General features: G+C 43.9%; 1 protein-coding gene across 1 annotated transcript in view; it reads left to right on the plus strand.

Moving 5' to 3' along the window:
* The window catches only part of nhej1 (nonhomologous end-joining factor 1), a 261,649-nt gene extending 247,726 nt beyond the window's left edge, over window positions 1–13,923 (plus strand). The window contains exons 6-8 of the mRNA XM_067987030.1: window positions 3,205–3,319; window positions 7,787–7,905; window positions 11,767–13,923. Coding sequence (XP_067843131.1) covers window positions 3,205–3,319; window positions 7,787–7,905; window positions 11,767–11,862 — 330 coding nt within the window. The 3' untranslated portion in view covers window positions 11,863–13,923. The remainder of the gene's footprint in view (window positions 1–3,204; window positions 3,320–7,786; window positions 7,906–11,766) is intronic.
* The last annotated feature ends 603 nt before the right edge of the window (window positions 13,924–14,526 follow it).

Raw genomic sequence — 14,526 nt, forward strand, 5'->3', positions numbered from 1 at the left:
TTATGAGTCTGGCTGAGAAGAGGAAAGTTCGACAGTTTGTAGATTTAACTATAATAAAAACAGAAAATGCTGGAAACACTCAGCGAAGTCAGGCAGCATCTGTGGAGAGAGAAACAGAGTTAACATTTCAGGTCGATGACCTTTCATCAGAACTGGAAGAAGTTGGGGATTTAACAAAGTAAAAGAGACAAAATAGAAATCTCATCAGAGAGAAGAGCAGAACTTCTTCAAGGTGGGGCATTCCTGGAAGAGGAACGGCAGTGAGTTAAACACTGAAACAAAAGCAAAATACTGCGGATGCTGGAAATCTGAAATAAACAGTGTTTCCAGCATTTTCTGTTCATATTTCAGATTTCCAGCATCCGCAGTATTTTGTTTTTGTTTCAGTGTTTAACTCACGGCCGCTCCTCTTCCTGGAATGCCCCACCTTGAAGAAGTTCTGCTCCACGACATTCACCAGCCACTGCGCGCAATAGTTAAATCTCTAACAAAAGCAAAATACTGCGGATGCTGGAAATCTGAAATATGAACAGAAAATGCTGGAAACACTGTTTATTTCAGATTTCCAGCATCCGCAGTATTTTGCTTTTGTTAGAGATTTAACTATTGCGTGCAGTGGCTGGTGAATGTCGTGGAGCAAACTGTGCAGGGAGACGCTGGATGTATAGAATCATAGAAAATTCACAGCACAGAAGGAGGCCATTCGGCCCATCGTGTCCGCGCCGGCTGAGTTGGTGTATAATAGGAACAGGAGTAGGCCATTCAGCTCCACCAGTTGATAAGATCATGGCTGATCTGTGATCTAGCTCCATATACCTGCCTTTGGCCCATATCCCTTAATACCTTTGGTTGCCAAAAAACTATCTATCTCACATTTAATGTTAGCAATTGAGCTAGTATCAATTGCCGTTTGCAGAAGAGAGTTCCAAACTTCTACCACCCTTTGTGTGCAGAAATGTTTTCTAATCTCACTCCTGAAAGGTCTGGCTCTAATTTTTAGACTGTGCCCCCTACTCCTAGAATCCCCAACCAGCGGAAATAGTTTCTCTCTATCCACCCTATCTGTTCCCCTTAATATCTTATAAACTTCGATCAGATCACCCCTTAACCTTCTAAACTCTAGAGAATACAACCCCAATTTGTGTAATCTCTCCTCGTAACTTAACCCTTGAAGTCCGGGTATCATTCTAGTAAACCTACGCTGCACTCCCTCCAAGGCCAGTATGTCCTTCCGAAGGTGCGGTGCCCAGAACTGCTCACAGTACTCCAGGTGCGGTCTAACCAGGGTTTTGTATAGCTGCAGCATAACTTCTGCCCCCTTGTACTCGAGTCCTCTAGATATAAAGGCCAGCATTCCATTAGCCTTATTGATTATTTTCTGCACCTGTTCATGACACTTCAATGATCTGTGTACCTGAACCCCTAAGTCCCTTTGGACATCCACTGTTTTTAACTTTTTACCATTTAGAAAGTACCCTGTTCTATCCTTTTTTGATCCAAAGTGGATGACCTCACATTTGTCTGCATTGAATTCCATTTGCCACAGTTTTGCCCATTCACCTAATCTATCAATATCGCTTTGTAATTTTATGTTTTCATCTACACTGCTTACAATGCCACCAATCTTTGTGTTATTGGCAAACTTAGACATGAGACTTTCTATGCCTTCATCTAAGTTATTAATAAATATTGTGAATAATTGAGGCCCCAAGACAGATCCCTGCAGGACTCCACTAGTCACATCCTGCCAATGTGAATACTTACCCATTATCCCTACTCTCTGTCGCCTTTCGCTCAGCCAATTTCTTAACCAAGTCCGTACTTTTCCCTCGATTCCATGGGCTTCTATCTTAGCTAACAGTCTCTTATGTGGGACCTTATCAAATGCCTTCTGGAAGTCCATATAAATAACATCCATTGACATTCCCCTGTCCACTACTTTAGTCACCTCTTCAAAAAATTCAATCAGGTTTGTTAGGCATGACCTACCTTTCACAAACCCATGCTGGCTCTCTCTGATTAACTGAAAATTCTCGAGGTGTTCAGTCACCCTATCTTTAATTATAGACTCCATCTTTTTCCCCACAACAGATGTTAGGCTAACTGGTCTATAATTCCCCGGTTTCCCTCTCTCTCCTTTCTTAAAAAGCAGAGTGACATGTGCAATTTTGCAATCTAGAGGGACAGTTCCTGAATCTAGAGAACTTTGAAAGATTATAGTTAGGGCATCTGTAATGTGCTCACCTACTTCCTTTAAAACCCTGGGATGGAAACCATCTGGTCCTGGGGATTTGTCACTCTTTAGTGATATTATTTTCTTCGTTACTGTTGCTTTACTTATGTTAATTTTATTGAGTCCCTGTCCCCGATTCAATATTAGTTTTCTTGGGATTTCCGGCATGCTATCCTCGACAAATTCAAGAGAGAGCTGGATATCTTTTTGAGTCAAAAAAAACAATTGAAGGGTCTAAGAGATAGAGTGTTGTATGATATTTTTGGGACCAGCCCTAGCGGGTGGGAGGGGGCTGGGGTGGGTTGGTCGGCGGGGGTGGGGGTGTCACAATGACCTTTCTGGACCCGTGCCTTCATACGCTGCACTTGAGCCTTTGTAGCCTCTTCCTCATCCTGAGAGAGCAAACTGAGCCAAGATTTAACGACGTATCCGAACGACGCTCCCTCAGTGCTGCACTGAAGTGTCAGCTAAGATTTTGTCGTCAAGTCTCTGGAGTGGGACTTGAACCCACAACCTCAGTGGGTGGCACTCTCACCTCTGAGTCAGAAGGTCGTGGGTTCAAGTCTCACTCTAGAGACGTGAGTACAAAATGTAGGCCCACATTCTGGTGCAGTGCTGAGGGAGTGCTGCACTGTCGGAGGTGCCGTCTTTCGGATGAGACATTAAACTGAGGCCCCGTCTGCCTTCTCAGGTGGACGTAAAAGATCCTATGGCACTATTTCGAAGAAGAGCAGGGGAGTTGTCCCCGGTTCCTGGCCAATATTTATCCTTCAACCGATATCACTAAAAGCAGATTATCTGGTCATTTAATCTCACTGCTATTTGTGGGGCCTTGCTGTGTGCAAATTGGCTGCCACGTAACAATGCGCACCAATTGTAGCTGGGCCTGGTGAGCTCGGCTGTTTGGACTGAGTGTGCATTGGAATGACACTACACTCTAATATGTCACTTTGTGACCTCTTTTGTTGCAGAGTCTGCCTGAGGTTATTAACATGCAAGACGGAAGAGTGTTTAACACTGAGCTCCAACGTCTCTACACCACAATAACAGCAGCCAAGGCAAATCGGAAAAGAAAACATGACTCAGGTAGGTGCATGCTATGTGTGTATTGTGTGATTCAAGTAATGACCATTGATTGTACTAGTGATTTGTTCTTATGTGTCAGTTGAGTGGGACTGGCAAATGTGGACAGTTAAAGCGAAGGTGAATTATACTGAGTTTCTTCACCCCCCCCACCTCATACTAATTGTTATAAAGAGCAATATTTATACTGTTACTGATGACTCTCAGTTGTCTCTTACTACAACAACAACTTGCATTTATATAGCACTTTTAACGTAATAAAACCTCCCAAGGCTCTTCACAGGAGTGTAGTCAGACAAATATTGACATCGAACCAAAGAAGGAGACATTAGGACGGGTGACCAACAGCTTGGTCAAAGAGGTAGGTTTTAAGGAGCACCTTAAAGGCGGAGAGAAAGGTAGAAGGGTGGAGAGGTTTAGGGAGGGAATTCCAGAGCTTAGGGCCCAGGCAGATGAAGGCACGGCCGCCAATGATGGAAGCAAGGTGAAGGGAATGGGGGATGGACAAGAGGCCAGAGTTGGAGGAATGCAGAGATCTCGGAGGGTTGTACAGTTGGAGGAGGCTACAGAGGTAGAGAGGAGCGAGGCCATGGAGGGATTTGCATAGATCAGAACTGCTAGTTTGAGGAGATCTGGAAGGAGACATTTTGAGGCCTTATGTGGCATCATGACATACTACTTCTCCTTGAAGTGTTTCTGCAATCTGCATTAGCTGCTGCTCCTTCAGATTTATCCCTTTTCATCCCAATGGCAACTGGGCAACAATGATTCTAGTTGTTTGAAATTACAATGTTACCAAAATGTGTCTGCAGCAATGTTAAAACCTCATGTGGTCATTTCGGTTTGCTGGCTGCAATGATTAGCTTCCCTGAAAGCAAACCAAAACCCACAAGGTGGTGTTCTGTGCCTCCAGAGTCCTTTAGGTTCTCTCGCCTGAGTGTCAACTTGAAGTGTGGGCACTCTCGCCCCACTACAAGATTTGAGCACATAATTGGATCGAAGAGAGTCAGTATGAATTGGTGAAGAGTAGGTTATGTCTGACTAATCCAGTTGAATTTTTTGATGGGGTCACAAGCATGGTGGATAAGGGTGGAGGTCTACGGATGTTGTCTGTATGGACTTCCAGAAGACATTTGATAAGGTGCCACACCAGAGATTATTAGCAAAAATGGGAGCCATTGAAGGCCTGGGGGAGATGGCTGGGCCTCTTTCCATTTTGGAGATGGTCACGCTTATGTGGCGCCCATGTTACCTACCACTGGTCAGTCCAAGCCGGGTCCCACTATAGGCTGGCATGGGCTGCTCATGATCAGAGGAGTTGTGAATGAATATGAACACTGTAGAATCGTCAACTAACAGTTTCACTCCTGGCCTTATGACGCAGAGAAGGTCATTGATGAAGCAACTGAAGATACTTGGACTGTGGACCTAAAAGATCCCACGAGACTATTCGAAGAAGAGCATGGAGTTTTCCCAGTGTCCTAGCCAGTGTTTATCCCTCAACTAGCTTTATGAAAACAGATTAGCTGGCCATTCATCTTATTGCTGTTTGTGGGACCTTGTGTGCAAATTGGCTGCAACTTTTTCCTACATAACAATGGTAACTACACTTCAAAATTGACTGGTTGTGGTGCTTTGCGACATCCTGATTTGAAAGCCACCGTTATAAATGCAAGTTAGTTTCCTTCCTTCTTTCCTTCCTTCTTTCCCTCACTGACTTCCTTTCCCTCCCTTCCTTCCTTTCCCTCCCTCCCTCTTTTACTTTCTCTCTCTCTTTCCATCCCTTTCCCTCCCTTTCATTCATTTAAATTACAGAAGTACTCTGGATGGCATGCTTTCTATTGAAGTCACTTCTAAGTGTAAATGGAATATATAGGAATCAAAAGGGTGAGAGAATAGAGGAAGACAATTGTAGAGAATTGTGAATTAGAGCCCATTAAGAAAACTGGGGGAGGTAAGTGAGAAAGGTATTTGCTTAATCAGTTCTTGTGATGATGAAGCCAGGAATCAGAGCTCAGTAACGAAAGGGGTGAGTTAGGGCCGTAAGGGGTATTGTTCGGAAGATGAAAGGGGGCGGTCTTAGCAATGGAGTAGATGCGGCATAAGAAGCCCAGCTCGCAGTCAGAGGGAACGCCGAGGCTGAACATTCCTAGGCTCAGCCAGAGCAAACACTCGGGGAGGTTGATGGAGTCGGAGGCACGTAGGTGCTGCCAAGAGCAGAACAAGGACGGTTTCAGTTTTACTAACAGTAAACTGTGACAAGTTACCACTCATTCAAGATTAGATGTCGGGCAGCCAGTGAGATAGTAGAGCACCAGGCTTGCAGTGATGGCGAGGAAGAATTGGGTGACGTCGGCGTACATGCGGAAGCTGGCCCCGTGCTCGAGTCCCAGTTGACTAAAGAGGAAAGTAAACTTCAGAGTTTCTGTATTTTGATCAGAGGCGAGCCTCATCGATACCTGTTGTCCTTGGAGAGTGAGATAATGATATGGTGACAGCCGGCAATTAGCCTCTCCTTAATAAATCACACTTTATATTGCATAATGGTTAACAGCCTTGTTACTGTAAGCAAAACACGTCACATAGTTCCGTTTGGATTAAGGATTCCTGGATGTATATCAGTAGAACCAAATAATATGCGTGGAATATAAAAGTATTGTGGTGGATCATTTGTAGATTTAACGCACACGGTAGTTGGAGTATGTGTGTGTGTTTTGAGACTGTTTTGGTGTCCTTTTACAACAGTGTTGTCACAATATAAGATCTGTGTGATTACTGTCATGAATTAATGAGACATGAAGGGTAATTTTCTACCGGTGCGGAACCTTGCCCACCAGCAGAACGCATTGGAAATTCAGCCATGTGCCACGATTTTCTGACCATTTACAGTAATAGAACATTGCACATAGCATGTGCCCCCAAACATCCGGTGCATAGGATTACATAGAATTTACAGCACAGAAACAGGCCATTCGGCCCAACTGCTCTATGCCGGCATTTATGCTCCACGTGAGCCTTCTCCCTCCCCTCTTCATCTAAACCTATCAGCACAACCTTCTATTCCTTTCTTCCTCATGTGCTTATCTAGCTTCCCCTTAAGTGCATCGATGCTAGTCGCCTTAACTACTCCTTTTGGTAGAGAGTCCCACATTCTCACCACTCTCCAGGTAAAGAAGTAAAAATACGAGCTCCCGACGGGTGAGGCTCCCTGCCAACACCACAACACAGGAAAATTGGCTCTCGAGGGTGCTGCTGGATAGCATGTACTGATACCCATCAGAGGCCAAAGAATCTAACCTGGAACAAACTCCTCCACCCAAGATCTATGCAATATACATTGTAAAATTAATGGATATATGGCAATCTCTTAAATTCGGATGACATAGGAACATAGGAACAGGAGTAGGCCATTCAGCCCCTCGTGCCTGCTCCGCCATTTGATAAGATCATGGCTGATCTGTGATCTAGCTCCATATACCTGCCTTTGGCCCATATTCCTTAATACCTTTGATTGCCAAAAAGCTATCAATCTCAGATTTAAATTTAGCAATTGAGCTAGTATCAATTGCTGTTTGCGGAAGAGAGTTCCAAACTTCTACCACCCTTTGTGTGTAGAAATGTTTTCTAATCTCGCTCCTGAAAGGTCTGGCTCTAATTTTTAGACTGTGCCCCCTACTCCTAAAATCCCCAACCAGCGGAAATAGTTTCTCTCTATCCACCCTATCCGTTCCCCTTAATATCTTACAAACTTCGATCAGATCACCCCTTAACCTTTGAAACTCTAGAGAATACAACCCCATTAACTAACCTTGTTGCTGTCAGGCTTCCAAGAGCCTGAGATTTATTATCCCCCTCTTTTTTTCCCCATTTCCTCTCCGTGGGGGGGGAGTAACTGCTTTCCCCATAGCAGTGTAGCTGTGATGGAGAAAACAGCAGAATGGGGGAATGGCAGATATGAACCCAAGTTGTGTGCAACACCATATGTTAGTATTCCACCATACTGGCCCCTTTGAGTTGGGGTGTTTGAACTGAACGAAGGCTTAGCTGTACATGGTTTCAAGACACATAGCATGTCATTTTGGCTTTGTGCAATGATGTAAAACGGGCGATAGTGAATTTTTATTTGTAAAAGAAAATTTTTTCTCCCGAGTTTTATTACTATTGAAGTCAGAATCGGGAGAGATGTAAAACAGGCTGCCGATTCACTAGCACCATCGCACAAAGTCACAATTACCAACGTCGTCTTCAATTTAGAAAATTGGGACTACTGATCAGAAAGTGTGTCAATCTCATATCCTTATCCTCTGTCGCTGACACTAAGACACATACACAAAGTTGAGATGTGACAGTTGTGCTTTATTCAGTGGTTTATTTTCCTCAAGGGATGAGCAGCTGGCTATGCCTTGCTCTCGAGGTTGCCAAATGCTTTTCTGAACCCCATCCCAATGCACCATATTTTGGTATTTTCAGGAGAAGGGGACAGTAGAAATCCTCAGCCTGGACTCGAGGAAGTGCACAATGTAGCTTCAGCTGAAACAAAAGAAGAGGTCACACCAACTCCTGCAGAGAACTCAGATGTTAAAAAACAGGTAGGTGAATATCTTTGGGACTAGCTGGTTATTTATCCTTTGGGACGAGGTTAACTTAATGTAACCAATGGCGAAGCACGTTATGTGCAGTTTTGGGCAACCTACCTTTACGTTGGCGCTTTGAAGAGGATTCACAGGAATGGTCCCAGTACTGGGGGACTTGAGACCCAACAACTGATAAATTCAGATCAAGCAAGAAATAATGGAATTTAATAATTAACACTTCTAGCCAATTTCACCCTGCGGTAAAAGGGGTTCAATTGATGCAACAGGCAGCACAGTAAATTTGTGGAGAAAGAAGAGGGTTGAGGGATTTGGTAGGATAATGGGTTGAGATCAACCAAAAAAGGGTCGAATGGCCTTCTCCTGTTTGAATATCACTAAATAGGGAAAAGATTTGGAATGAAAATGAGATTGGCCGATCCAATCAGGCCCCTCATAGAATTTTACAGCACAGGAGCAGGCCATTCGGCCCATTGTGCCTGAGCCTGTCGGATTCCTTTGGCCTTTCCTCACATCCTTTTAAATTTTGTTTTTCAAATATTTATCGGCTTCCCTTTTAAAAGCTATTGAAGGAAACAGCTACTTGAAGGTAAATCAAAGTGTCAAAGCAGTAGGAGCCATTCAAGGGGGAGATTCAAGGGGTTCAGAGTAAACATGTTCTCACAAAGGAAAAGGGTGGGACTGCCAAATCTAGAGCCCCCTGGATGACAAGGAGAATACAGAGTAAGATAAGGCAAAAAAGGGAAGCTTATGTCAGACACCAAGAGCTCAATATTGCAGAAAGCCTAGAGGAGTATAGAAAGTGCAGAGGTGAAATTAAAAAGGAAATTAGGAAAGCAAAGGGAGGGCATGAAAAAATACTGGCAAGTAAAATTAAGGAAAACCCAAAAATGTTTTATAAATACATAAAGAGTAAGAGGATAACTAAGGAAAGAGTAGGGCCTATTAGAGACCAAAAGGGTAACCGATGTGGGTATGGTTCTTAATGAATACTTTGCGTCTGTCTTCACAAAAGAGGGGAACAGTGCAGAGATTGTAGTTGAGGAGGAGGAGTGTGAAATATTGGATGGGATAAACATAGTGAGAGAGAAAGTATTAAGGGATTAGCATCTTTGAAAGTAGATAAATCGCCAGGCCCGGATTAAATGTATCCCAGGCTGTTAAAAGAAGCAAGGGAGGAAATAGCGGAGGCTCTGACCATCATTTTCCAATCCTCCCTGGCTTCACGTGTGGTGCCGGAGGATTAATGGACTGCTAACGTTGTACTGTTGTTTAAAAAGGGAGAAAGAGATAGACCAAGTAATTATAGGCCAATCAGTCTAACCTCGGTGGTGAGCAAATTATTGGAATTGATTCTGAGGGACAGCACAATCGTCATTTGGAAAGGCACGGGTTAATCAAGGACAGTCAGTATGAATTTGTTAAGGGACGGTCGTGTCTGACTAACTTGATTGAATTTTTTGAGCAGGTAACAAGGAGGGTTGATGAGGGTAATGCGTTTGATGTAGTCTACATGGATTTTAGCAAGGCTTTTGATAAGGTCCCACATGGTAGACTGGTCAAAAAAGTAAAAGCCCATGGGATCCAAGGGAAAATGGCTAGTTGGATCCAAAATTGGCTCAATGGCAGGAAGCAAAGGGTAATGGTTGACGGGTGTTTTTGCGACTGGAAGGCTGTTTACAGTGGGGTCCCGCAAGGCTCAGTACTAGGTACCTTGCTTTTTGTGGTATATATTAATGATTTGGACTTGAATGTGGGGGACTTGATTAAGAAGTTTGCAGATGATACAAAACTTGGCCGTGTGGTTGATAGAGAGGAAGAAAGCTGTAGACTGCAGGAAGATATCAATGGACTGGTCAGGTGGGCAGAAAAGTGACAAATGGAATTCCACCCAGAGAAGTGTGAAGTAATGCATTTGGGGAGGGCAAACAAGGCAAGGGAATACACAATAAATGGGAGGATACTGAGAGGTGTAGAGGAACAGAGGGACCTTGGAGTGCATGTCTACAGATCCCTGAAGGTAGCAGGACAGGTAGATAAGGTGGTTAAAAAGGCATACGGGATACTTTCCTTTATTAGCCAAGGCATAGAATATAAGAGCAGGGAGGTTATGCTAGAACTGTATAAAACATTGGTTAGGCCACAGCATGAGTTCGGCGTACAGTTCTGGTCACCACGTTACAGGAAAAATGTGATTGCACTAGAGAGGGTACAGAGGAGATTTACGAGGATGTTGTCACGGCTGGAGAATTTTAGCTATGAGGAAAGATTGGATAGGCTGGGGTTGTTTTCCTTGGAACAAAGGAGGATGAGGGGAGATTTAATTGAGGTATATAAAATCATGACAGGACGAGATAGAGTGGATAGGGAGGACCTATTTCCCTTAGCAGAGGGACCATGTGGGACCTTATCAAAAGCCTTGCTAAAATCCATGTAGACTACATCAAACGCATAGATTAAAGTAATTGGTCGAAGGATTAGAGGGGAGCTGACGAGAAATTTTTTCACCCAGAGGGTGTTGGGGGTCTGGAACTCACTGCCTGAAAGGGTGGTAGAGGCAGAAACCTTCAACTCATTTAAAAAGTACTTCGATGTGCACTTGAAGTGCCGTAACCTACAGGGCTACGGACCAAGTGCTGGAAAGTGGGATTAAGCTGGATAGCTCTTTTTCGGCCGGCAAGGACACGATGGGCCGAATGGCCTCCTTCTGTGCCGTAACTTTCTATGATTCTATAATGGATTCTGCTTTCTCCATTGCTTCTGGTAGGACATTCCATGTCCTAACGCCCTCTACGAAGAAAAGAAATTCCCCAAACCTCTCAGCTTGTGCGGAACATTGTCTTCATGGTAATTTGTGTATCTATGTTTCAGAACAATAGTGCATATATGATGGTGTAGCAACATGCTATGCTGCTGGGTTGCACTTTCCCTTTAAGATGAGATTCAGTGTAGTGTCCACATTGTACTCCGTCACATGGCCCCCTGACTGTTTTTGCACTGCTGTATGTAGGTTTACTTTCAAGCCCCACTCCAGAGACTTGAGCACAAAATCCAGGCTGACACTCTCAGTGCAGTACTGAGGAAGTGCTGCACTGTCAGAGGTGCCGTCTTTTGAATGAGACGCTAAACCGAGGCACCATCTGCCCTTTCTGGGGGACGTAAAAGGTTCCGAAGAACATGAGGAGTTCTCCATGGGTGTCGTGGCCAATAATTATTCTTCAATCAACGTCACTTAAAACAGATTATCTGGTCATGATCTCATTGCTATTCGTGGAACCTTGCTGTGCGCAATTTGGCTGTCGCACTTCCTACATTACAACAGTAACTACACTTCAAAAAAAAAAGTATTTAATTGTCTGTGAAACGCTTTGGGACATCCCGTGGTGGTGAAAGGCGCTATAAAATGCGAGATCTTTCTTTAATTTCAGCGGATTGTGCTAGCACAATAGGTCAGTCTCCGACAAAAGCTGTGCCATCGAGCAGGGGTGGGAGGACAAGGATCTGTACCTGCCATTTGCCGCGTGGTAAGTTCCCTATCTCAGCCCTGCTGTCATTGGAGCATTGTGGAGAGAAGGCCCTTTGCTTCCAGACAGGGAACAAGACTCACCCCAGAACTGCTCCTCATGGACTGCACGTTCGTGGAGTGCCGCCAATAAAGGTCTGAGATGGGATTGCCTGCCCACAATGGCACTGGGCGACGAAGAGGAGAAAATAATGAAATAACATCACGAAAATATAATAATTATAGGCTTGTTGTTAATCTTTTCTCTCCCCCATTATGTTTGGCTGTAAAGCACTTTGGGATGTCCTGAGGTCTTGAAAGATGCTATATAAATGCAAGTACTTTCTTTCTTCTAGGCACTCCATAGGCTTCGCACTTCAGCAGCTCCCGGCAATTCAGATCATTGCACCGTGAAGCAGAAGAAAAAGAAAGGCAGAGGAATTTTTAGTTGATTTTAAAACCGATAATGTTTTTAAGCAAAGAGAGGCACTGTTCCCCACCCACCCCCATTGTATAAGTAGATGCACACAGTGGCCTGATCGGTGGTTCAGTAGCATCATCGTATGTGTCATGGCACCAAAAAGTTTCTTACCTCTTTACATCAAAGTTTATTTAAAATCCACTGTTAAAAGGATGAAAGAATTACGACAGTTCACGCTGCAGCATGTACTTCATGGAACTCTCCGAGGTTCCCGACGTAATGGCATCTTAAACCGATGCCCTGGAGCAGTCCCGCACTCTGCTGCTCCAAGAGCTGAGCCCCTGCGAGAGATCCACAGCAGCGTCCCTTTAAGTGGAGGAGGAGCCAAGCTCTGTGTAGAGTTTACCAGACTGCGGGGTTGCACGACTCCGTTCCGTCAACTGAAGGGATCGCTTGCATGACGATGGTTGCCCTGGCGATCGTTTCTAACGAGCACAAAGTCGACAGATGATTTTATTTTTAACTTATTGAAATAATATCAACACAGAAGCAGGAATCAACCTTAAAATGTGTGATAGCAGAATGATAAAACAATGTAGGCTACTTAGAGGAGGGGTTGAGGGGTAGGGAATTGGATGCCGATTATGTTTCTGTGTCCCTGTGCTATATGACTGAGGCAGACCTGCTGACTGGCTCAGTTTTCTTCTTCAAGGTTGTGCTCAAGATGAAACCCCAGCAAAAATGACCCAGAAAGCAGGTCACTGAACATTCCCCTGCAGTTTCCCAGCCCTTCAGGGTGTGAACTAAATGCAAGTAATTAATTAACCTGTAATTTTGTTAGCAGTAACCTTTTCCATGATATCAAACAGAATCTGTCTGAGTACCTGTCTGTCTTGTGTCTGTCTCTATCCCTCCTTTGGCTTTATTTTTGCTTGTCTTTCAGTTCTCTGTCCCTCTCCCTCATTCCTCTCCATCACTTTTTCTTTCTTTCTCATTTCTCTTTCTCATTCTATTTCCCTCCGTTATTCCTTTCTCTTTCTCCTTCCCTTTCTCATTCTTATTTCTCCTTCATTCCTTTCTCTGCCTCATTCTCATTCCTTTCTCTTATTTTTCTGTTTATTATTTATCTGTAATTTCACTCTCCCATTTTGGTCTCTCATTTATCGTTTATTTCTCTCTCTCCTCATCCTCTCATTCATTTCTCTAATCTCATTTCCATCAGTCTTTCATCTCAGTCTCTTTCTTGTTTATGTCTCATTTCTCTCATGTCTTTCGTTACTGTTTTTTCCTTACTTCTCGCTCTACCTTTTATTTATGTCTCTTTCCCTTCATCATTTCTTTCCTTCTTCTTCATTTCTCTGTCTCTCTCGCACCCTTCACCGTTTCAATCTCTTTCTCTTGCTCCTTGCTTTTGTATTCCTTTTGTTTCTCTCCCTCTCTCGCCTCCTCCCTCCTGTTCCCAGCTGTGTGTCTCTTTCTTTCTCTTCCCCCCCCCCCCCCAACAGTGTTGTTTCATCCCTTCCCCAGATGCACTGTAACAATGTAAAGTTACTTTTATTTTTTTTTAAAAGTGTCGGCTATAGAACCTTTTATTACTTTTTTAAGAATTTTTTTTCATATCAGCGACATACAACTTTGGTCAGGGAGTGGTGACCAGATATACTGTTAAGCAACAGAAGGTACTTCAAGAACTTGTCAGGCATATTAATCACAGAATTATAGAAAGGTTCTATCATGGAAGGAGGCCATTCGGCCCATCAAGTCCGTGCAAGAACAATCCAGCTAGTCCCACTCCCCTGCCCTATCCAGGTAGCCCTGCAACTTTTTTCCTTTCACATACTTACCCAGTTCCCTTTTGAAGGCCATGATTGAATCTGCCTCCACCTCCCCCTCAGGCCGTGCATTCCAGATCCCAACCACTCGCTGTGTAAAAAAGTTTTTCCTCATATCACCTTTGGTTCTTTTGCCAATCTCCTTAAATCTGTACCCTCTGGTTCTTGACTCTTCCGCCAATGCAAACAGTTTCTCTCTATCTACTCTGTCTAGACCCTTCATGATGTGGAGATGCCGGTGATGGACGGGTTGACAAATGTAAGGAATCTTACAACACCAGGTTATAGTCCAACTGTTTTATTTAAAAATCACAAGCTTTCGGAGGCTTTCTCCTTCGTCAGGTGAGCGAGTGTTAACTCGCTCACCTGACGAAGGAGAAAGCCTCCGATAGCTTGTGATTTTTAAATAAAACAGTTGGACTATAACCTGGTGTTGTAAGATTCCTTACATTTGTCGACCCTTCATGATTTTGAATACCTCTATCAAATCTCCTCGCAACCATCTCTGTTCCAAGGAGATCAACCCCAGCTTCTCCAGTCTATCCACGTAACTAAAGTCCCTCATTCCTGGAATCATTCTCGTAAATCTCCTCTGCACCCTCTCTAAGGCCTTCACATCTTTTCTAAAGTGCGGAGCCCAGAATTGGACACAATACTCCAGTTGTGGCCGGACCAGTATTTTATAAAGGTTCATCATGACTTCCATACTTTTGTACTCTATGCCTCTATTTCTAAAGCCCAGGATCCCATATGCTTTTTTAACCACTTTCTCAACCTGCCCTGCCACCTTCAACAATATGTGTAAATATACCCCCAGATCTCTCCGTTCCTTTACCCCTTTTAGAATTGTGCCCTGATGTGAG

The sequence above is a fragment of the Heptranchias perlo genome, chromosome 7, assembly GCF_035084215.1.
Source record: "Heptranchias perlo isolate sHepPer1 chromosome 7, sHepPer1.hap1, whole genome shotgun sequence".
NCBI classification, from domain to species: Eukaryota; Metazoa; Chordata; class Chondrichthyes; order Hexanchiformes; family Hexanchidae; genus Heptranchias; species Heptranchias perlo.